General features: G+C 39.5%; 1 protein-coding gene across 1 annotated transcript in view; it reads right to left on the reverse strand.

Annotated features, from left to right (window-relative positions):
* Nucleotides 1-24,236, reverse strand: part of CSMD1 (CUB and Sushi multiple domains 1) — a 1,203,024-nt gene that overhangs the window by 50,490 nt on the left and 1,128,298 nt on the right. Inside the window, exons 53-54 of the mRNA XM_086744017.1 lie at nucleotides 16,477-16,650; nucleotides 10,286-10,459 (exon numbers count right to left, since the gene is read on the reverse strand). Of these exons, the coding sequence (XP_086600143.1) occupies nucleotides 10,286-10,459; nucleotides 16,477-16,650 (348 nt within the window). The remainder of the gene's footprint in view (nucleotides 1-10,285; nucleotides 10,460-16,476; nucleotides 16,651-24,236) is intronic.

Genomic DNA, 24,236 nt, shown 5'->3' on the forward strand with positions numbered 1-24,236 from the left:
CGAAGTAAAGAATACCAACACTTGTTCTCTGGCATGAGGAGAGCAGACAGTGGCCACGTCTATGCTGTTGTGCTCCGCTGCCCTCCAGACTCGGGTAAATTTCTCCGAGCTGCTCATCAGGAATAGTTCTGCTGCCCACGCTAAGCCCTGAACCATGCTCCAAACAATTCCTGTGCATGTGCTACTTGTTTCAGTTGAAAAACTTGCTGGATAACCTTCTTAATTACTAGAGATAATTAAGTTCCCATGCTCAGTTTAAAAATACAGATGCATTTAATTTCAAATGAAGAGAATATTTCACAAACTTTCTATTTAGCTAAAATTACTATTATATAGTAATGCAGTTTTGATCTCCAGCTTCACAGTAAAACAATATCAGTATTACAACCTACCATATCACAAACTGAAGTCCAAGGTTTTATGGAATATTTGTACTGGTGCAGAACTGAACTTTTTCTACTGCAATTTACTGAAAATCATTGTTATTTCACTCAAATATACATTGGCTTAGTTGAAACAGAGCATTGAAACTATTTGGCCAAATTCTTCCACTTTTAATATCAGCATATTCTATTGAAATAGAAGAAAAATTTGAAGCATATTTCAAAATTCTTACATTTATTGAAGGTTTTACACATTCATGAACCCAGTTATTTTCAAAAATTCTTCTCATCCTATGGATTACTCAAGCCTTTCCCTAGATTTAATTTTTAACAAGCACTCACAACAACTATCCCTTCTTTTAGTACAGTTGAGATTATTAAAAATAAAAAAAAAACCAACTGCTTAAAATTGAAACTTTGGTTTAATCGGTAAGCCTGTCAAGTTAGCTTCTGAAAAGGCAGTATTAGAAATTAGGAAAAAAATAATTTTGTTTCATGAAGATCTGTTGCCCTAAAGCTACTGAAAACCAATTCTAACTGAATTATCTTTGAAACACTATATGGAGAATAGAAAAACTTAATTTTCTATGTAGACCAGAAATGCGGAACGTTCAAGGAACATATTACAGTCCCAAAGTATCAATTTGTCTGTGTGATACAGTGTTCTCAGTCTTGTACCAATGGTACCTGTTTAGCCAACACAGTGATGAATAAAATACAGAAGTCACTGAATGCATAATTTAAGCACTGTGCAACAAAATTCTTGCATCATACATGAAGTCTTATCAAATGATTATGCAAGAGAATACTCTCCCTCAAGCTAAAAAGTAAACAAAATTACGCCTACAGTTCCATTTAACATCAGCTATATATTTATATATATATATACACACACGAGTGTGCTAAGAAGGTCTGCAGTAAGGAATACTTTAGAAAAGAATTTGAGTCGGCCAGCATACAGAACAAAGGCAGTATTTTCCCTGATTGCCTTTCACCCTAGGAAGTCAGTTGTAAATCACGGTGAGAGTAGATGGAGATTGCTTTATCTCAATGACAGCTGCCAAGGGTTACATGGGAAATTAATTCTGGCACTCTCAATTTAGTCTGTTGAGAAAAGCAGGAGAATGCTTTAAGTCTGCCCTGATGACTTTGGAACCTCACATTGAGTAGATTCAAACCCTTGGGGACAAAGAAGTGAAAAGACCATGTGAGAGTCCTTTAGGTAGCTTTCTGTTAAAAAGCTGAATGATCACCAAAAAGTATATCATTCACAGTATTTCATTTCTTGTTCTCACTCTCTTTTTTTTTTTCCTTGACAGAAATAATGTTAAGCTTTATTTGAAAAGTATTGCATTAACATTGGTATCTAGAACATGTATAGGGACTAGTACTGTGAATGAATGAGAGTAGAGAAGTCACTCTGACTTTATGACAAATTCTAAGAAAGGCTGTCTATAAAAAAGAAAGCACCACTTGTGAATGTATAATTACAAAATTGTCAGTCTACATAATTTTAGTAAAGTTCAGTGCAAAGTACAGTGTTTATTGCTCAGGACAAACTCTGATCATGTCTTAAAGTCTATCTCTTTAGATTTTTCTTAATCAGAACATTTTTTTTTCACATGGGAGAGGAACTCTATTCAGCTGCTCCAAAAGATGTTTTCTACTACCTTTTGAGATGTCTTTGCCTGATGTCCGGGTAGGTGCCACTCCAGAGAGGAGCAGGAATCATAGAATCTTAGAATGCTTAGGATTGGAAGGGACATTCAAAGGTCATCTAGTCCAACCCCCCTGCAAGGAGCAGGGATATCCCCAACTAGATCAGGTTGCTCAGAGTCTCATCCAGCCTGGCCTTGAAAGTTTCCAGGGATGGGGCTTCCACCACCTCTCTGGGCAACCGGTTCCAGTGTTCCATCACCCTCACTGTAAAAAATTTTTTCCTAATATCCAATCTAAATCTACCTCCCTCTATTTTTAAGCCATACCCCTCATCGTATCACAACAGGCCCTACTGAACAGCCTCTCTCCATCTTTCTTGTAGGCCCCCTTGAGGTACTGGAAGACCACTACCAGGTCTCCCCAGAGCCTCCTCTTCTCCAGGCTGAACAGCTCCAACTCTCTCAGCCTGTCCTCATAAGAGATGTGCTCCAGCCCTTTTATCATCTTCGTGGCCCTCCTCTGGACCTTCTCCAACTGGTCCATGTCCTTCTTGTGCTGGGGGCTCCAGAACTGGACACAGTACTCCAGGTGGGGTCTCACCAGGGCAGAGTAGAGGGGGAGAATCACCTCCCTCAACCTGCTGGCCACGCTCCTCTTGATGCAGCCCAGGATGCAGTTGGCCTTCTGGGCCGCAAGGGCGCATTGCCTGCTCATGTTGAGCTTTTCATCCACCAGCACTCCCAAGTCCTTCTCCTCAGGGCTGCTCTCAATCCATTCTCCGCCCAGCCTGTATTTGTGCCTGGGATTGCCACGACCCAGGTGCAGGACCTTGCACTTGGTTGAACTTCATGAGGTTGGCACGGGCCCACCTCTCCAGCCTGTCAAGGTCCCTCTGGATGGCATCCCTCCCTTCCAGAGTGTCGACAGCAACACACAGCTTGGTGTCATCGGCGAACTTTCTGAGGGTGCACTCTATCCCACTGTTCATGTCACCAACAAAGATGTTGAACAGGGCTGAGCCCAACACGGACCCCTGAGGGATGCCACTCATCACCGGTCTCCACTTGGACATTGAGCCATTGACCACCACTCTCTGAGTGCGGCCATCCAGCCAACTCCTTATTCACCGAGTGGTCCGTCCATCAAACCCATGTCTCTCCAGTTTAGAGAGAAGGATGTCATGCGGGACAGTATCAAATGCCTTGCACAAGTCCAGGTAGATGATATCTGTTGCTTGTTCTTTGTCCACCGATGCTGTCACCCTGTCATAGAAGGCCAGCAAATTGTTCAGGCACGATCTGCCCCTGGTGAAGCCATGTTGGCTGTCACAAACCACCTCCTTGCTCTCTATGTTCCTTAGCATGGTTTCCAGGAGAATCTGCTCCATGACCTTGCCAGGCACAGAGGTGAGGCTGACCGGCCTGTAGTTGCCTGGGTCTTCCTTATTACCCTTTTTAAAAATGGGGGCTAAGTTGTGTGTCATCTCTGCCAGCTTCAGGTAAGTGTCTCAGACACTGTATGGCATCTCCCATGGCACTACATCTCTTTATTTAGGAAAGTTAATCAAGCCCTAATTACCCTTCTAAAGGATATCAACCTAGAAGGTTGGAAGGGACCTTTAAATGTCATGTAGTCCAACCCCCCTGCAAGGAGCAGGGACATCTTCAACCAGATCAGGTTGCTCAGATCCTCATCCAACCTGGCCTTGAATGTTTCCAGGGATGGAGCATCTATCACCTCTCATCAGCTGTCATCAGCAAGGTTAATCTTCTTGTCAGTGAAGGAGTGGAACATATTACAACTGGTTCAAATGATATATTCACTAAAGAAAACACCACAAAATGATAATTCCTTGTAGATATCAGATTCTTGATAAGAAAAAAAGTCTAACTGAGCTTTTCAAGAATCTATCGGTAGTAAGATAAAGAAAGAAAAATCTTTTAAATTACAAGTTCATTACAGAACCAGGATAAATGAACAAAGAGAGACCTGAAGTACTTATTATTAACAGTCTGGACTTACTGATACAGCCTGGAGAACGTGAGCTAGCTCAAACCTCTACAATTCTGCGAAACAGATCTTCCCAGTAAAATATTTCTAGTTTTAAGAAAGTTATTTTTAATAGGACAAAATTTCTTAAATCTTACTTGTAAGAAAATATAATGGATTCTGAAGGGAACAATAGCAACAGATACACACTTTTCCTGACATAGATTACGAATCTGACACTGCCTTATGAAATGGCAGCAAGTGTAGGACAGTTTATCCAATGCCAAAGCAAACAAATCAGAACAAGAAAATCTCCTTCTTGTAAATACTTGCATTCTAGAAGATGTGGTTAAGTGTGGTGTTTAATATAGCAGTTCTTACTGTAAGCATAAAATATGAAAAAATGACCTGCAGGGCAATCAGGAGTGCAGACCCCTGATGAGTGCAGACCCCTGATGAGACCATCTGATTTGTTCTCATTTTGGTGGTTAAGAGTTATTATTAAAAGCAGAAAGTGCAGAGATCAGCTTTCTGTGCTTACAAAGACAAAATGGAAAGCAGTTCCAAACTTCTAAGAGAAAAAAAAATACATAATGAACATATTTGTTTTAGGATTTAATATTTGCATAGCTATTTCTAGGGTAGCACATTCAGGCTGCATCAAGTCCTACTCATGTATGTAGAACAGATATTTGGCTATTGAAATTTTACTGATGTCATTTCATTCCAGTTTAGAGGTAAGTAAACTGACTACTTGGCATGCTCTTTATAAAATATAGGCAAAGATAGAATCCACGTGGAGATGAAAATATCCGATCTCAAAAATTATGATTTTAAAATCATATTTCAGTGGTCTTAACATTCCAGAAAAGACTTATACAAATCTTTTAAAAAATACAGAGAGAGAGGATTAAATAGAAATTTTTAAACAGATACTATTGTTTCAATAATTTTAAAAGGTTGGGTTTTTAATCTCACAATGTAGACCACCATAACAACAAGTCATTATTTTTTATTTGTAAAAGAAACAGTGGGAACATGAGTTTTTCCAAGATGTAGGGGTTTTAATGATTATGTTACCTCAGAAGACAGATCCAAAATCCAATATTAAAAAATGTATTAATTTTAAGGGATTAAAGGTTTTTCTTGCTGTGCCAAAACAGTTTGCCAGAACAGATGAAATAATTATTAAATTATCACAGTAATGGCATTTTGTAGTAGGGGAGTAATGCTACTGTAAAGCAGTTCAGTGCTTTCAGAGCATTTAGGATACACAAACTTATTCAAATTCTTTGTTTCATATAAGTTTTTATCATACGGCTCTAGAGTAGCAAATATAACCTTTTGTGTGCACTACTTTCTTGTAAGACAAAAACCTCATATAATTTCTTTGGTAAATTTCCTGCCAGTGACTTACTAGTTAACCTACTACTGACACAATACATAGAAGTAATGTATCATTACAAAAGACTGCCTGAGAACTGCCCAGCATTATTTTCTGAAAATATCAATGTTTCCCATGCATACATAACAGCTCAGTTGCAAAATAAAATAAAATAAAATAAAACAATCTTCTGCAATAGCTTCAAGCAGTAGTTTATATTTTGTAGCAACTGCATGTAGAGTTTCAGTGAAGTGAAGCCAAGTTCATTATTGACTCAACTGAATTCAATCGAGGTTTGAAAGAAAGGTCATATGTAAAATCTCTCTTGAATTAAATGATGCAGGTTCTCCAGGAACTTCAATTCCTTCCCTGCGGTATATTTAAAGAGCTGGAGTATTTACTTTCTTTGTACTCAAATTCATAATTCATCAATCTGTGTAGGTGTTTTACTACCCTCACAATTAAAAAGCTTTTTCTTTGTTTCAGTTGGTGCCCTTTGCCTCTTGCCCTTTGAATGGGCACCACTGAGAAGTCTGTTCATCTTTTTTTTTTTTCATAAAATCATAGATGCTTTTTTTACACCCTCCCTTAGATAAGCATTGGTAAGATTCCCCTGAGACTTGTCTTCTCTAGGCTGAACAATTCCAAATCTCAGTTTTTCCTTAAATCATAGTTGAATCCATAAGGGAAGTTTGTGTTTCTGTGAAAATACATTTAGGAAAGGGCAGAAAACACAACAGAGAGAGAAGGGCACAAAAAAAAAATCAGTAAGAAACAGCAGAGGGAACACTGATGTTAGAGGAGAAAGTGGTGATGGGGGAGCAGATATCTTCTGCAGCCAATGGAGGACCCACACCAGAGCAGACAGATGTTCCTGAAGGAAGTGCAACCTGTGCAGAAGTCATGCCACAGAAGAGGAAAAAAGTGAGAAGGAAGGAACAGCAGACAGAAACTGCTACATAGTGATGGTAAGGTCAACCCACCACACTAACCTAAAATAAGAAACAATACCAATTACCAAGACATCTAATACAACATTTTTAAATTTCATATAATTGAAATAAGATCTCCAAAATTTCTAGATCAGGGATGCATGTAGTAGGTCAATGGTACAGAACTACTCTAACACTGATATGCTTAAACTGAAGTGGATATTGACCATTCCCCTTGGAGTACAACTAAATATCTTCTGGTGCACAAATACATTTACAACAGTTATTGTTACTTTAGACAGCATATTCCTCTAAAGAACCCAAAAGTAGGATTTCTTAGAGAAATTGAAAACTGTATGACCGATCTCTTTTTCAAACACTTTAAATGTCAACCTGGAGTTCAAGGTTCAACATCTATTAGTCTGACCAAGTCTCTTTTTCTCCCACTAACTGCGACTTTCTTATGTTCAACCAAGACTCTGAGACTCAACTTTGGTGCTTTACTTCTTGTATATCTTCATTTTTGTAATTTCTCACACAAGAGTAAAAGAGGTGACATTTGAGTGACTATTACAGTTTTAACTGTATTTTAAATAAAATTATTGCTGATACACAAGACAGAAAAGAATCAAGCTCCTTCTCTTAACTTGAGATTACATTCTCCCAAATCATACCCTAACAAACACTCCAGTGTAGAACAATTAACTATCCATTCCCCATACTGACCACTATTGCAAGCCTCAATTATACAAATACTTAAGTCACATTGATTTCAATAACATTTAAATCTTTATTGATTACAGTTCTTAAACAACTCTATGCTTTGCAATACAGACCTACAGTAAGGCAACAGAAAAGGAGTAAGTGACAAGATTAGGCAGATCCTCACAGTTCATGATGGAAGAGGTACAAGACAGTCATTGAAAAATACCTATTGCTATAAAGAAAGAAACACTAAGTGAAGGGATGGATGAAGAAGTACTTAGTGGAAGGCAAAAGTCCAACCACCTGCATGAGAACAGACAAAATTCTAGATAATCAACTGGGAAAACTCTGGGCTACTCCATTCTGGTAGGAGTCTGCCATTCTTAAGTGAATGGATCTTGGCAGAGTTGCATGTATAACAATTTCAGAAAATCAACCTGCTTAAACAAGATTTCAGACCATAAATTGGCTTGAATCAAACTCAAATTCATGTGATAAATTAAAAGAGAATTAAAATGAAATTAATTGAAAATGAAATGAATTAAAATGAAAGTAGACAGGAGACACAATGAAATTATGTAGGAGTAACTATGTGTCTCCTAATTCTTATGTTCTTATTTTCTAAACCTTCTCAGTCTCTTCATTATTTTTCATAAAATTCCTTTTTTTTCCTCCTCTTTCACTTTCACTTGTTTTCTTTTTAATAAATGTACTTGAGTTCAATGTAAACAGTTGATTAACTCAGCTCTTAAATGGGGCTGAACTTCAGTAAAAGCGTGCAATCTCTACCTCTGACAGTCAAATAGAGCAGATCTGGACTGCATTTACAGGATATATGAAAAAAGTGTATATTTTCAACAAATCAAACCTTACTCACATGCCTCACAGATGAGATAGAGAAGTTTGTTCACTAAAGTCTAGCAAACAGTATAAATGGGAAAAAAACCTACATGAGCCTAAATAGGAACAGTTTGCTAATTCCTGTTTCTCCATTCCAATAATTGTATTGCTACGCTAGTTAACTCATTTGAATACATTCTGAGGGTAGTGACTGAGGGAATTGCCACCTTTGTATTGTTTTAATGAGAATGAAAGATCTAATTCCTCACACACTGAGCTTGAAATTGCATCAGCTATCTCTGAAATAATACAATGAGCTAATCACCAAAGATAATTATTATTCTTAGTAACAACCATTGTAATACAATATGATTTTTAATAAACCAACAAGTGGAGATAATAGAACTACCAATAGCTGAAGTGAACTTCTTATTACATGATTTTCAGTCCCAGTGTGAGTATCCTTAGCACAACTTTGCCGACTGCAATTTCCTTTAGCACATTAAAGACAAGATACAAAGGAAGAAAAGCACAGTACTTACACTGATTTAACATTTAAGTGATCGTCTTTCCAGTGAAAGAAAACACTTAAAATTGTACTAGTCGTGCATTTCTGGAGAAATTATTTTGTCTGCTTTAGTATTAACCCACTTTTCAACAACCTGTCTAACTTGGACCTGTCTAATCAGAGAGGAAAATAGAATTCCAAACTTGTATTCTGAATAGTAGAATATGAGATGATTTAAAAAATCATATTTTAAAATTTGTAATCTTTAGCTTCTTAATTTTGTAGTCAGCATTCAGGCATGGAATATAATCCATGCAAAAGAACTGAAAGGTTCATCAGCGTAAGGAAAAACCTAAGTGGCTTGTGTGATATTCCTTTCAGAGAAGGCACAATTTAGCAAAGATTTGCCAAAATACATCACAGAAAGAAAATCTTGACAGTCTTGCCAATTCCAACTTAACACTCCAAAAATTTGTCTTAGGTATTATATATAATACATACATGTACAGATAGATCAACTGATCAATCAATTGACTGATTGAGCTTTGGGTTCTATTTCTTTGCAAGTTCTATACCAGGCAAAATTATCAGGCTCTCTCCAGAGACTAAGCATTTTTTATTTGGTTTTGGCTTACACATTTGGAAATTAGTACTGTTGTCAAAAGTTATAAATGGACCCAGACAATTTCAGCTTTGAAAATGGAATATGACCAGGAACAACAGTTTTAAATTACATACATTAAAATATATTTTCTTCAGGAGCTTTCACAAAAAGAGCACTGAAGGATATATAGTATCTCAAACTTTTCTCCAAGCTTTTGAGATCTTTCTGTGTATCTTACATGATTCAGTTCCCATCTTGCCTTTCACCTCTCTGATTATTTGGATCTATTTTATAGCCAGAAGATATTAAATTTGCCTCAGTGATTCAGAAGAAAATATTTCACAATTTCATTGAATATTATCAGCATCTTACTGAATTCAGCATTGAGAAAGCGTGTACTACTGCAGTAGAAGCTATTTTGGGGGATACAACAAAAAAACAATAGACCAATGAACAGATTTTAGTGGTCTGATAAAGATATTGCTAGAATAGACCAAAGATTTTATATTAGCTCCATATTCTGCAATGATAGCCAAAGGTTGAGGAAAATAAATAATACCAGTGGCCATAAATGGAAAGAGTAACAATAGAGTAACTTCAGAGACTTGTTTCCCTTTTAATCTTAATTACATTACTGGCATCTAGATACATAAACGATTAGGACATAATGAAATCTCAGAACCTTGCATAGTTTTAAAACATTTTCTTTTTGTCCTTCCCTATTATATACATTTGATATACAGGTTTCTTCATAACACAAACCCTTGCTTCATTCTTATCTCTCAAACATGTCCATCTTACCCAGACCATAATAGTAATCAAGTTCAGATACATCTTTGCAAAGAAAAGTTAGGTTTCACATGTGCAAAAGTTATAAACATGTCCAGGGTATTGCTAGGAAATACAGAAGAACTAATAGTGTTTTGATGCATGAATATTCATTTCCATAACTGTGTTTTGATAGGACTAACGGACCATTTATGGAAACTGTACTGCAGTGCACCTTATTCAGGCTGCAGAGCCAATTGTGATTTCTTAATGTAATATAACTTTTGTAATACAAAGTAAACTATATTTGTCTATAAACTAAATGCTAGGCTTCCCTAATACTCACCCCGACTCCATTTTCCAATACAGAAATACAAAAACTCAAATAATGGTGGCAATAAGTTCCTAAAGGTCAGGTTTCTGAATTATATCCCAATATTTTGAGGACAGGGGAAACGATCATGTGTGAAATAAGTCATTAGAGAGAGGAGAATATATGATAAAGTTTCTTACCTCGGCAGTTGGGTAAAGGGCTACTCCACTGCCCATTGCTTCGGCACTGCGCTCGAGAAGCACCCTGAAGTAAGTACCCAGTGTTGCAAGTAAAATTTACAACATCATTTAAATTGAACTCACTGCCATTAGTCATCCCATGAGCTGGATTCCCAGGATGTCCACACGTGATTGCTGTTAAAAGAAAAATAGATTAATAGAATAGGTAGCGATGTAAAGGACCTTTAAAGGTCTTCTAGTCCAATCCAAGCAGCAGGGACATCTTCAACCAGAACAGGTTCCTCAGAGCCCTGTCCAACCTGGCTTTGAATGTTTCCAGGGATGAGGCATATACCACCTCTCCGGGCAACCTGTTCCAGTGTTTCACTACCTTCTTGTAAAAAATCCCTTCTTTATATCAAGTCTGAATTTACCTCCCTCTATTTTAAAACCATTGCCCCTCATCCTAACACAACAGGTCCTGCTAAACAGTTTCTCCCCATCTTTCTTATAAGCCCGCTTTAAGTACTGGAAGGTTGCTATAAGGTCTCCCTGGAGCCTTCCTTTCTCCAGGCTGAACAGCCCCAACTGTCTCAGCCTGCCCTCATAGGAGAGGTGTTCCAGCTCTCTGATCATCTTTGTGGCCCTCCTCTGGAGTCACTCCAACAGGTCCACATCCTTCTTATGCTGGGGGCTCCAGAGTTGGATGCAGTACTCCAGGTGGGGTCTCATGAGAGCAGAATAAAGGGGAAGAATCACCTCCCTCGACCCGCTGATCACTCTTCTGATGCAGCCCAGAATGTGGTGGTCTTTCTGGGCTGCAAGTACACTCTGTTGGCTCATGTTGAGCTTCTCGTCCACCAGTATCCCCAAGTCTTCCTCCTCAGTGCTGCTCCTGATCTATTCTCTACGCAGCCTGTGGAGATTGGGATTGCCTTGGTCCATGTTCATGACCTTGCACTTGGCCTGGTTGAACTTCATGAGGTTCTCACAGGCTCACCTCTCCAGCCTATCAAGGTCCCTCTGGATGGTATCCCTTCCCTCCAGTGTGTCGACCGTACCACATAGCTTGGTGTCATCTGTGAACTTGCTGAGGATGCACTCAGTCCCACTGTCCATCTCGCCAACAGCTGTTGAACAGTGCCAGACCCAAGACCAACCCTTCAGGAACACCACTCTTCACTGGTCTCCACTTGGATATCGAGTCGTTGACCAAAACTCTTTGAGTGCAGCCATCCAGACAGTTTCTTACCCAGCAAGCAGTCCATCTGTCAAATCTGTGTCTCTCCAGTTTAGAGACAAGGATGCCATACAGAATGCAGGACAGTGTCAAATGCTTTGCACAAGTCCAGGTAGATGGCGTCAGTTGCTCTTTCCTTATCCACCAACACTGTAACTCTGTCGTAGAAGGCCACCAAATTTGTCAGGCATGATTTGCATTTAGTGAAATCATCTTGGCTGTCACCAGTCACCTCCTTAATTTCCATGTGCCTTAGCATAGCTTCCAGGAAGATCTGCTCCATGATCTTGCCAGGCAGAGTTGATGCTGACTGGCTGTTAGTTCCCTGGCTATTCCTTGTCTCCCTTTCTAAAAATTCGGTTTATGTTTCCTCTTTTCCAGTCAGCAGGAATCTCACTGGACTGCCATGACTTCTCAAATGTGAGAGATATTGGCTTGGCAACTTCATCTGCCAGTTCCCTCGGGACCCGTGGATGCATCTCATCAGGTCCCATGGACTTGTGCACCTTCAGGTTCTTTAGATGGTCTTGAACTTGATCCTCTCCTACAGTGGGCATTCTTCATTCTCCCAGTCCCTGTCTTTGCCTTCTGCAAATTCAGCAGTGCGGCGAGAGCCCTTTCTGGTGAAGACTAAGGCAAAATAGTCATTGACTACCTTGGCCTTCTCCATGTCCTGAGTAACCAGGTCTTCTGTTTCCTTCTGGAGAGGATCCCACATTTTCCCTAGTCTTCCTTTTATCCGCAACTTACCTACAGAAGCTTTTCTCGTTGCCCCTGATGTCCTTGGCCAGTTTTCATTTTATCAGGGCTTTAGCCTTCCTTACCTGATCCCTGGCTGCTTGGACAATCTGTCTGTATTCCTCCTAGGCTATCTGTCCTTGTTTCCATCCTCTGTATGCTTCCTGTTTTTTAATTGGTCCAGGAGCATCTTGTTTACCTATGCAGGCCTCCTGGCATTTCTGCCTGACTTCTTTGTTGGGATGCACTGCTCCTGAGCTTGAAGGAGGTGATCCTTGAATATTAACCAGCTTTCATGGGCACATCTTTCCTCCAGTGCTTTATCTCATGATACTCTGTCAATCAGATCCCTGAGAAGGCCAACATCTGCTTTCCCTAAGTCCAGGGTAGTGAGCTTGCTGTGTGCCCTCCTTGCTGCCCTAAGGATCTTGAACTCTACCATTTCACGGCGACTGTAGCCAAGGTTGTTCTTGAGCTTGACATTTCCCATCAGCCCCTCCTGTTGGTGAGAACAAGGTTCAGCATGGCACTTCTCCTCGTTAGCTGCTCTCACTTGCAGGAGGAAGTTATCATCAACACATTCCAGGAACCTCCTGGATTGTTTATGCCCTGCTGTGTTGTCCTTCAAACAGATATTGAGGTGTTTGAAATCCCCCATGAGGACCAGGGCTTGTGAACTTAAGGCCACTCCTATCTGTCTATAAAAGGCCTCATCCACTCAGTCTTGCTGGTCAGGTGGCCTGTAGCAGACCCCCACTATAATGTCACCTATCCCTGCCCTCCCTTTAATCCTGACCTATAAGCTCTCAGTTGGCCTCATCCATCCCCAGTCCAGCTGGTCATTGACATAGAGGGCAATACCCCTGCTCGTCCTTCCTAAAGAGCCTGTATCCCTCCATTCCAGCATTCCAACCATAGGAGCCATCCCACCACGTTGTCATGATGCCAACAGTCCTGCAGGCATGCACACATCTCTGACTCCTCTTGATTATTTCCCATGCTATGCATGTTAGCATGGAGGCATTTTAGTTGGGATCCCGATGAAGTCAACTTACTGTCTGGAGTGGCTGGAATTCCTTTGAGCTGCTCTTCAAGTGCTCTCCTGCTGAACTGTGATCCTTCTCCAGGCTCAGGGCATCTATTGCTGACACTGGCATCAAACTAGTAGAAGTGGAATGGAATAAGGTTTGTCTTCCCCAGCAATGTTAGTTTAAAGCTCTCTTCACCAGCTTGGCAAGCCAATGACTGAAGATGTTCTTCCCGTTTTCTGACAGATGGAACACATCAGCTCCCAGTAGACCAGATTTCTCAAAGTGAGTCCCATGGTCTAAGTAGCCAAACCCCTGGCTGTGGCACCAGTCCTGTAATAATTTCTTCATTCACCAGATTTGACCAGCCCTTTCAAGCTCCTTCCCTTTAACTGGGAGAACTGATGAAAAAACTACCTGCACTACAGAGTCCTTTACTGCTGCTCCCAGGGCTCTGTAATCCTTCTCAATAGTCTTCAGGTTTTTCCTGTCTGTATCACTGGTGCCCAGATGAAACAACAGCAGTGGGTAATAGTCAGTGGTCTGTACAAGGCTTGGTAGTGTGTCAGTGACATCCTTGATATAAGCTCCCAATAAGCAGGACACCTCTCTAGACAGTGCGTCAGGTCAGCAAACGGGTGCTTCCGTACTTCTCAGAAGAGTCATCCACTACTACCACCCATTGCCTTCTCTTACTTGCGCTGGTTGTTATATGGGGAGCAGGTCAGGCTGCCTTACTCAGCTTCAGAGTTTCTCCTGATGTGTCAGGTCTTTCCTCTCCAATATGCAGAGCAGTGAAGTGTTTCTGCAAGGGCACCCCAGGTTTTGGGAGAAGTCTCTTCCTCCTACTGGTCCTTGCCTTTGCAAGCTTCTGTTCTTCTGTATCACTGGCTCCTCTCCTTTCTGTGTGTGCTGGTGGGGGAGTTTTTGGCTTTTTGTTCATTGGCTGTGGGTCCACTGCAGACTGCACTTGGAACCAGCTATCTAACTTCTCAGCCTCCCTGATGCTACACAGTTTTCTCACCACCTCCTGCAGCTCAGCCACCTGCTGTAGGAGCTCCTCCACCTGGGCACACCTTTGGCAAGCAGGACTGCCGCCTGTCCCTGTCCCAGGAGAGAGGCCCAGGCACTTCCTGCATTCTGAAGTCAGCACTGCAGCCTCTCACTTTGGCAGCTCATTCTGCATGGAAGAATCGGCCACCTCTGAGGTAGATAGTGCAGACTCCCTAGCCAGAGCTGCAGCCTTTGCTCTCAGATGAGTGCCCACCATCGTGCCTTGAATGTTAGGTAGGATGAATGCCCTTGACCTGTTTAAGAAGCTAAAGTAGTCATGGGTGGAGTACTCTGTGTACTTCCTTAGATAATTTTTTTTTAATATTTCAATGTCTAGTACCTACAACTCTGAAATTCCTTTCAAAACCAATTAGAAATACAAGATGATATGTAGAAGTCTGTTCTGTAAAAGTCTCACAAAATACAGACCGATTTATGGTACATTTTCAGGGGCACAGCCCATAACTTCTTTATGGTACCTCTGTCATATTTCTGATTCTTCATCCACACTGCTCAGTTAGAAGACTATTTCAGTATCACATTAGGGAGCATATTTCTAACATTTCCTTCTCAGAAATAACAGAGCCATTTAATGATAATTTTTAAAAAATAATTAAATAAATGAAAGCAGGAAAATCATCTGAAGCTTGGATACCCACACTAAAAAAATAGTCTTGTGTGGCTTTTTAATCTGTCAGAGTCATAAGCAAAAGCAAAACATTGTAACGGAAAGTTACAACAACCTACAATGTCAGCATCTGCTTCTGGCTCTTCTCATAACAGTAATGATAACATCAATTTATAAAGAAACAGCTCCAACCTCCCATCAGCTTTTCCCCTTTCTTTTGCAGGGATTTTATTCACTGCACTGTAAAATTAATCCACTAAAAGTAAAAATGCTAGCTGGTAACATTTCTCCTTTGATGCATATAAATCACTTTAAGATACAAATAGGATTTCAGAAGGATAATGACATCTGGCAGATATTTCTGCAGCTGTACATAGGTAGAAATTTTCTTTTAACTATTAAGAAAGAAGATTTTGAAATCTAATGACTTATCAGTAATACATTTTCTCAAAAGTTAAACAAAGATACAAACATAGATTGAAGAGAAAAGCTGGTCGTCCAAATGACTACCTCTGTGTAGACAAAAACACTTTTGTCTGAATTGAAGACATATTAAAAGATTACAAAACTGAAATAAAGACCAAGTTGGACAGGGCTCTGAGAAACCTGTTCTGGTTGAAGATGTCCCTGCTTTTGCAGGGAGGTTGGACTAGATGACCTTTAAAGGTCCCTTCCAACCCTAACTATTATGTGATTCTATAATTGATATAAATTCTCCATTAAATATAACAAAAACTGTATAAAAATAGAGAGCATTATTAAAACTGAAAAAGAATAATAAAATCAGCTACACAAAAAAGGATTAAAATAAAAAGCAGAGAAATCGGACTCTACTCTGATTAAACGGCTGATGGTTCAGAAAATGTCACAAAACCTGCCATGCAAATGAAAAAAAGTAGAATAGGAAAGACTCAATTATTCCAGTAATTAATTACGGGATTTTCAAAAGCAAGTGAATTAAGAGGAAAAAAAAAAATCCTACTAAAGAGTACAAAAAAGTTAGTATTTTTTCTAACAGATGTGGTATAATCCAATACCATGCCTGGGCTTGCATTGCTAAATATTAGAAGGTCAACTTGGAAAAATGGGCAATCACCATCAAAACTGCACAGATGGACAATATTCCAGCTCTACCCACCAAACAATGGGTATAGACCAAGGGATTTTCGTATTCCTGGTGAAAAAATAAAGGAGGGGCTCAGTAAGCCCACACTTGACATAGAAATTATGCCTAGAGAAAAAGATAGATTAAGTTATGTGGTTGCAGCCTGTTGTTCAACCCACTTCAATGTCATCCTGTTTCTGAAACAACAGAAATCAGAAATTACTGGATACAGTTATTCAGCCTGTGCTAGGCTGCAAATTGGATTAGATTATTATAATGACCCTTGTAATTAAAAATAGGTCAAATAAATATCTGTTCTGAGCACATCATTCAAACATCTTTGAATATCCAATCTGCTGTTAATGTTCAATTAAATTTAAAATAGTAGTAATAATCCAGTGAAAAATTAATAATACTTACGGACACAAACAGGAGTTTGTCCAGACCACTTGTGATCCTGTAGGCAGATTCTGACAGATGTACCAACAAGTCGAAAGCCAGGATTACACTGGTAAACTACAGTATCGCGGTAACTGAAACCATCTCCACTAATATGACCATTTACAATTGGATCCGGAGAACCACAGTGACCAGCTGCAATAACAGAACAACCCATCAGAAATGTATATTCTTATAGACCTTGCCAATACTTACAAGAATGCTGATAGGAAAGCAAAATTTGATCCTTGCTTTCAATAAAAAATATATTAGAGTCAAACACTGCACTGCACAGAATAAGTTCGAGGTATAAAAACTACAGGTGATATTCCTTCTACTTTTTCAGAGTGAAGTGATATTCAAATAATTTTATTTTTCAGATGTATAGTTTCTGCAGATTCTGTTGCAGAAATATATTTTTTTTTCCAGAAGAATGTCTAAAAAACATAAATTGCAAATGTCTCAAAGTACAAATAATTCAGTTTAATTGCTAGAAAATTGAAAATTTTAGCATGTTTTTTTTTTTTAATTTTGCCTTAGGAAGGTTGTCATTTTCAGAGAATCATAGAATGGTTAGCGTTGGAAGGAACCTTCAAAGGTCCCTTCCTGCAGGTCCAACCCCCCTGCAAGGAGCAGGGACATCCCCGACTGGATCAGGTTGCTCAGTTTTCCTCATAGAAGTGTGAATTGAAAGTTTTTAACTCTCAAACCCATACTATTATTTCATCATAGAGTTCTGATTTTTCTTATTCACGATTTTATTTGTGTTTACTCTTTCAAAATAATAATCACCTTTATGTTATTTTTAACTGACATATTTAATGCCTTTTTTTTGTGCTTATAAACTCTTCTTTATAATGCTTTCCAATTTGGTCACTACAGTTTCAAATAGCCATCTTTTCCAGATGGATGAAGGCATGGAAAGGAAGGATTGTCTACCAGCACTATTTTCTCCTTTGCTATATCAGCTTTTCTACCGATTTTGTAGTCCCTCCATCCAGTCCATGTCTTCTCAGTTTGGCTACAAATATACTATAGGACATAGTTTCAAAAGTTTTGCTAAAACACAAAGTGAAAGAAATCTACTGCTGAAATCTACTGAGGTCTACATCTGATGAGACAGTCACTGGACAAGGCAGTAAGATTATTAAGGTTTGCTTTTAATTGTTCCATCCTGTCTGTTCCAAATTATTTTCTTGTTTTCCCTGTGCCTGGAAAAGGACTTAGCTCCTAATAATTGCTCCCTAATTTTTTTTCCAGGAACTGAGGTGAAATAGTTAGCTTCTTGCCTTCTTTGAAAATCTGATGTTATAATTAGTTTGTTTTGTTTTGTTTTGTTTTTCCCCAGTAATTGAAGCTGATCAACAACCAGAGAGGTGGTAGATGCCCCATCCCTGGAAACGTTGAAGGCCAAGTTGGATGAGGCTCTGAGCAACCTGATCTAGTCAGGGATGTCCCTGCTCCTTGCAGGGGGGTTGGACTACATGACCTTTGAAGTTCCCTTCCAACCCTAACCATTCTATGATTCTATGATTCTATCCCAACTTTCAAGCATGGTAGAAAGTGGCCTCACAATGACATACGCTATCACCTCGGGCTTATCCAGCCAAATCACAGGCCAAATCACCATTTATTTGAGTAGTCCCTTAATGGATTCCCTCTACTGCTATATCATCTCTATGCCACAACTGTACTACTAGGAGTAATGGTCTGGCTAATCTATGGCATAGATGAACCATGTACTAGAGTAGGGCTATACCTCAGTTTTAATCAGAAATTCTTCTAAGGAAAACAATTCTGCCTGCCCCTAAATATTCAGGCATTGGGATAATTCTGAAAATTGTCAATTCAGGCAACTGAGACAATAATACATTTTGGGAAAGGAAATCTATGAAACAGATGCAAAATGGGAAAAGAGAAGCTGTATTTACACAAAACAGAACAGAATGCCTTAGATTTAAAAAAAAAAATAAAAATTCTAGACCTAAATGGTGAAAAATTAAAAAGCAGTTGCTGCATTGAAGCCAAACACAGGGAACCATAGGAAAGAAAGAAAGCTGAGATGTGCCAATATAAGAATAATATATATAATGCAAAATACAAAATATTATGCCCTTTCTCTTAAACAGGGATTTAACAAGTTGCTGGACTTAACATGTGAATGACTTCATCTACAGATCATTCCAGCTAGTGGACTTAACGATTTTTCTGGGAATTTTGACTCATTTAGATTAAGTATTCTAACAACTCAAGAACTGAAAGAGCACTACAATAACACAAAATATATGTAATTTTCTCACCAAGTACAATTAAATGAAACAAAAATTAAGGAAGCTGCTAGTGGATTTTTTTTTTTTTAATGCTCTTAAGAATTAAGGAAATTGTTCACATGGTTCAAGGTTGGTTCAGTAGCTTTATTCTAAAACATCTGGAAAGCAAGATACAAATAATTCTATTTTATTTTAATTAGAATTTGAAATATAAGCCAGTATCACAATATCATACTGCAGCTTACGTACGAGATATCAATTACAGGATCAGATATTTTTACACAAGCAGTCAGCAGCAGCATTTTTTCACACTGACAAATGTAAAGAATTATATATAATATAGAATTATATAAGATATGGAATTCGTACCTTTAAAAAAATTCTGCTAAAAATTAATGAAAATGAAATGGAGTAGATTATATTTAAGTTTAGATTTTAAAATATATCCTTGAGTTATTTATGTATAGTTTTGCACCTGAAAGTCATAAAAAGTAAAGAAAAAATATCTGTTCAAGAAAACACTTTCATCCATGATTATGTACCACCAATACTAGAGATGGAGTTAAGTGAACTCTTAAATGCTTCCAATGTGATCAATGCCCTACATGCATGTATGGTCACTCACACACACACACAAAGCATGTACACAAACACATAGAGAATCATAGAATCATAGAATGGTTAGGGTTGGAAGGGACCTTCAAAGGTCATCTAGTCCAACCCCCCTGCAAGGAGCAGGGACATCCCTGACTAGGTCAGGTTGCTCAGAGCCTCATCCAGCCTGGCCTTGAACGCTTCCAGAAATGGGGCCTCCACCACCTTTCTGGGCAACCTGTTCCAGTGTTCTATAACCCGCATGGTAAAAAATTTTTTCCTAATTTCTAATCTAAATCTACCCCCCTCTATTTTAAAACCATTACCTCTCGTCCTATCGCAACAGGCCCTACTGAACAGCCTATCCCCATCTTCCTTGTAGGCCCCCTTGAGGTACTGGAAGACCACTACCAGGTCTCCACAGAGCCTCCTCTTCCCCAGGCTGAACAGCCCCAACTCTCTCAGCCTGTCCTCATAAGAGAGGTGCTCCAGCCCTTTTATCATCTTTGTGTCCCTCCTCTGGACCTTCTCCAACTGGTCCATGTCCTTCTTGTGCTGGGGGCTCCAGAACTGGACACAGTACTCCAGGTGGGGTCTCACCAGGGCAGAGTAGAGGGGGAGAATCACCTCCCTTGACCTGCTGGCCACGCTTCTCTTGATGCAGCCCAGGATGCGGTTGGCCTTCTGGGCCGCAATGGCGCATTGCCTGCTCATGTTAAGCTTGTTTTGTCCCTTATAGATGCAATTATTATTTGAAGGAAAAAAGGGGAAGAGATATGAAATATTAGAAATATGAAATATTAGTGAAATTGAAAAAAAAATATTGCCTAACTATTCATATCTATCCTTGTATAACTAAGAAAAAATACATACAATATGAACTACCTGAAAACTTTGGTCTTACATTTAGCCTTGGACTTATTAACCACAGTCATTGGGTTTAGCCTTCTTTTGAGAGAAATAATAAGGATTTGACAAACTCTCCTGAGATACAGAAATTAGTGTACCCAGCTGGCCTGAAATCATAAATTGATTCTACACAGAGCAGTGGGTAACATAAAGTGATACCTATTTTCATCTATAGCTGCCTTGAATTACATTCATGCAGGTATAGTGTGGGTAAAAACCATCTCTGACTCATTATCATTCCTTTGAAATGGAAAGGCTCATTCAGAGCTCCCTAGGTGTTTGCCTCCTGATTTTCACAGACTTCAGGTAAGTCCTAAAGGCACTTCTTAAATAAATTGGGTGCATGCTGTCCTTGAAATTTAGGAATACACAACTGATGGAATTCACATTATCTAGCTTTAAAATTTAAGAATTCACCTTTCCTAAACTGCTCTCTAGAGGAGCCTGCATAGTTCCATTGACCTTGTTGTGAATTTAGGATCTTAGATTGTACTCTAAATTGCATCTTAATCAGGTGTCTAAGGTATATAATGTGAATACCCCTTAGGTTAGAGAATTAAGAGAGGCAGGAAGGGGTTTAGTAGCAGAAATACAACCTTATGCAGCATGCACGTGATAACTTAAATTTAGACTTTCACACTCAAAGCTGTGTAGTATTTTTGGCACTACAGAGATTGTCTGATTCTGAAATAGTAAAGACTAAATAGTGATTAACAACCTTCCAGCTCTAAATGTGATCTTTTTTAATCTAGTAAGATAGATCTATGCATTTAGCAGTTCTAAGCATAGGGTTGCATTGAACAATGCAATCTGATCCCTTAAAAAGAAACCAAAATAAAATATTTTAGAAAAAGAATGGGGAAGTATGATAAGACAAGCATTGCCCTTACTGAAGTAATAGTTCCTGCAGAAGCTCCTGTGTTCATTACAAGTGGGAACAGATCTCTAGAAACCATTTAAAATGCAGAGAGTCAGGTGGGAAAAAGAGGTCTTTATTAGTTATGATCAAGGGGGTAAGATAATAGTAATGGATATAAATTTCAATATGGATTTGTAAAAAACTGAAACAGACAAAATCCAACAGCAAATCACTCCTGGAGAAGAAAAGGATGAATTCATATAAATGAAATTCAAGCTGTATATAGAGACAGTCTTTCCTACCTGTGAGATCTAGTAAACTTATTAGCTCTTTCCCAAAGAGATAAAAGATTCATTGTGTGTGGTTTTTAATCTGACTTCAGGAATAACCTGGTAATGATCACTAAGTCCTGTATTGACCAGTTCTTGTCCATCTTTACACTATTTGAATCTAAATTTATGGCTACTGTAGACAGTCAAATTTCAGGAGTGTTCAGTGGTAAAATATATTTCTCAATAGTCAAAATAGAAGAAAAAAAATCTTTCCCAGCCTTCCATGGACAAGTGGTGTTTATAATACAAACAGAACCCATTTAGATTTGTATATTATTTAGTTTGTATATGTTGGCAGCCAAATTATCCTGTGTGTATAGCCTTTCAAAAAAGAAAAGCAGCATATAAGTACTAAATACTATAATTATTGATCAGATGATGAAGTGATATTTCAGGTTAGTTAAAATGAATGAATGCTAACATATACCTTTATGCTTAAAATTATTATATGCAGGTGTCGGGCATTACATTGACAATGAATAGCATAACACACTGCAAAAAAAACCTGAGGGGTAATAGCTCTCTTTTTAACAATATAGCTTGCATGTTTACAACAGAAAGGGCTGAGGAAAATACTGCTACATATGCAAATTTGGGCCTCTTGGACGTTCACAGCTTCAATTCCAGCATTTTGTTGGTCAGCCTCAGTCCAGGCTGACACCAGTAGGAAGCTGATGTATCTTCACATACAAACCTCATATACTTCCACTGTGGAACTGATGAACTCACGTATGTGAAAAAGTAATCCCGAAGCACAGCGTTTCCCTAACTAGCACCTCAGTGGAATTCTTTTTCCTAGGTAAAAAAAAAATATTTTACTCCTTTACTGCTCTAAATATCAAAAAAGTAGTAATTAAAGTATATGCCATTTATGCCGTTATTTCCTAAGTCCAGATGACATCATTCTTAATATAGCATATTTTCAATTGAAAAATAAAGTATATGGAATTGAAAATGTATTAAAGCAGAAAATTGTTTTTCCTTTTCACAAAATTTGCCAGAAACAAACACATCTTGCTGGGAACTCACTCACAACAAATTGCCATTTAGAAGCTACGTAAGCCCTATGAGACAATGGTCACTACTTCTGACCACTCCATATCTTTAGAGATAACATAGTGTAAAACTATCTTCACAAAAACTGTACCACAAATATTACTGTTGCAAAATGAAGGAATAAATCAGGAATACGTGATCAAAGGTTATAAAATCTTAATTTAGATCTGAATTACATGATATCATGCTATTTTTTTTTTTCTGAAAACATATCTTCACTTTCCTTGCTGCTGCAGCCTAGTATTTGAACTGAAAGAAGAAAAGGCAATCAATATAGCAAGTACAATACAAAGACTGAAATTTTACTCCTGTTTCTGAGGGAAGATTCACAAATCTCTGTATTTTACCTATACTTCATCAAACTATTGGTTCTACACTGATAAATAATAGTGTTAATACGCAGCTGATAACTCCACATTCTTTTTCATCAAGGTTAGACTATTATGCTTTTATCCATTAATGCATTACTGTCTTGTAGTTTGCAATCTGTTTCAAATTGTAGGTGCACAAGTCCATGGGACCTGATGAAATCCATCTGCGGGTCCTGAGGGAACTGGCAGATGAAGTTGCCAAGCCACTGGCCATTGTACTTGAGAAGTCGCGGCAGTCTGGTGAGGTCCCCAATGACTGGAAGAGAGGGAACATAACCCCCATTTTTAAAAAGGGGAACAAGGAGGACCTGGGCAACTACAGGCCGGTCAGCCTCACCTCTGCGCCTGGCAAGGTCAGGGAGCAGATTCTCCTGGAAACCATGCTAAGGCACATGGAGAGCAAGGAGGTGGTTGGTGACAGCCAACATGGCTTCACCAAGGGCAGATCAGGCTTGACCAATTTGGTGGCCTTCTATGATGGGGTAACAGCATTGTTGGACAAGGGACAGGCAACAGATATCATCTACCTGGACGTGTGCAAAGCTTTTGACACTGTCCCGCATGACATCCTTCACCCTAAACTGGAGGGCATGGGTTTGATGGGCAGACCACTCAATGGATAAGGAGTTGGCTGGATGGCCACACTCAGAGAGTGGTGGTCAACGGCTCAATGTCCAAGTGGAGACCGGTGATGAGTGGCATCCTTGAGGGGTCCATGTTGAGCCTGGCCCTGTTCAACATCTTTGTTGGGGACATGGACAGTGAGATAGAGTGCACTCTCAGCAAGTTCGCCGATGACACCAAGCTGTGTGTTGCTGTCGACATGCTGGAAGGGAGGGATGCCATTCAGAGGGACCTTGACAGGCTGGAGAGGTGGGCCCGTGCCAACCTCATGAAGTTCAACCAAGTGAAGGGTCCTGCACCTGGGTCGTGGCAATCCCAGGCACAAATACAGGCTGGGCTGAGAATGGATTGAGAGCAGCCCTGAGGAGAAGGACTTGGGAGTGCTGGTGGACGAGAAGCTCGACATGAGCCGGCAATGAGCCCTTGCGGCCCAGAAGGCCAACTGCATCCTGGGCTGCATCAAGAGGAGCGTGGCCAGCAGGTCGAGGGAGGTGATTCTCCCCCTCTATTCTGCCCTGGTGAGACCCCACCTGGAGTACTTTGTCCAGTTCTGGAGCCCCCAACTTAAGAAGGACATGGACCAGTTGGAGAAGGTCCAGAGGAGGAGGGCCACGAAGATGGTAAAAGGGCTGGAGCACCTCTCCTATGAGGACAGGCTGAGAGAGTTGGGGCTGTTCAGCCTGGAGAAGAGGAGGCTCTGGGAAGACCTGATAGTGGCCTTCCAATA

The sequence above is a fragment of the Chlamydotis macqueenii genome, chromosome 3 (genome assembly GCF_036417535.1).
Source record: "Chlamydotis macqueenii isolate bChlMac1 chromosome 3, bChlMac1.mat, whole genome shotgun sequence".
NCBI classification, from domain to species: Eukaryota; Metazoa; Chordata; class Aves; order Otidiformes; family Otididae; genus Chlamydotis; species Chlamydotis macqueenii.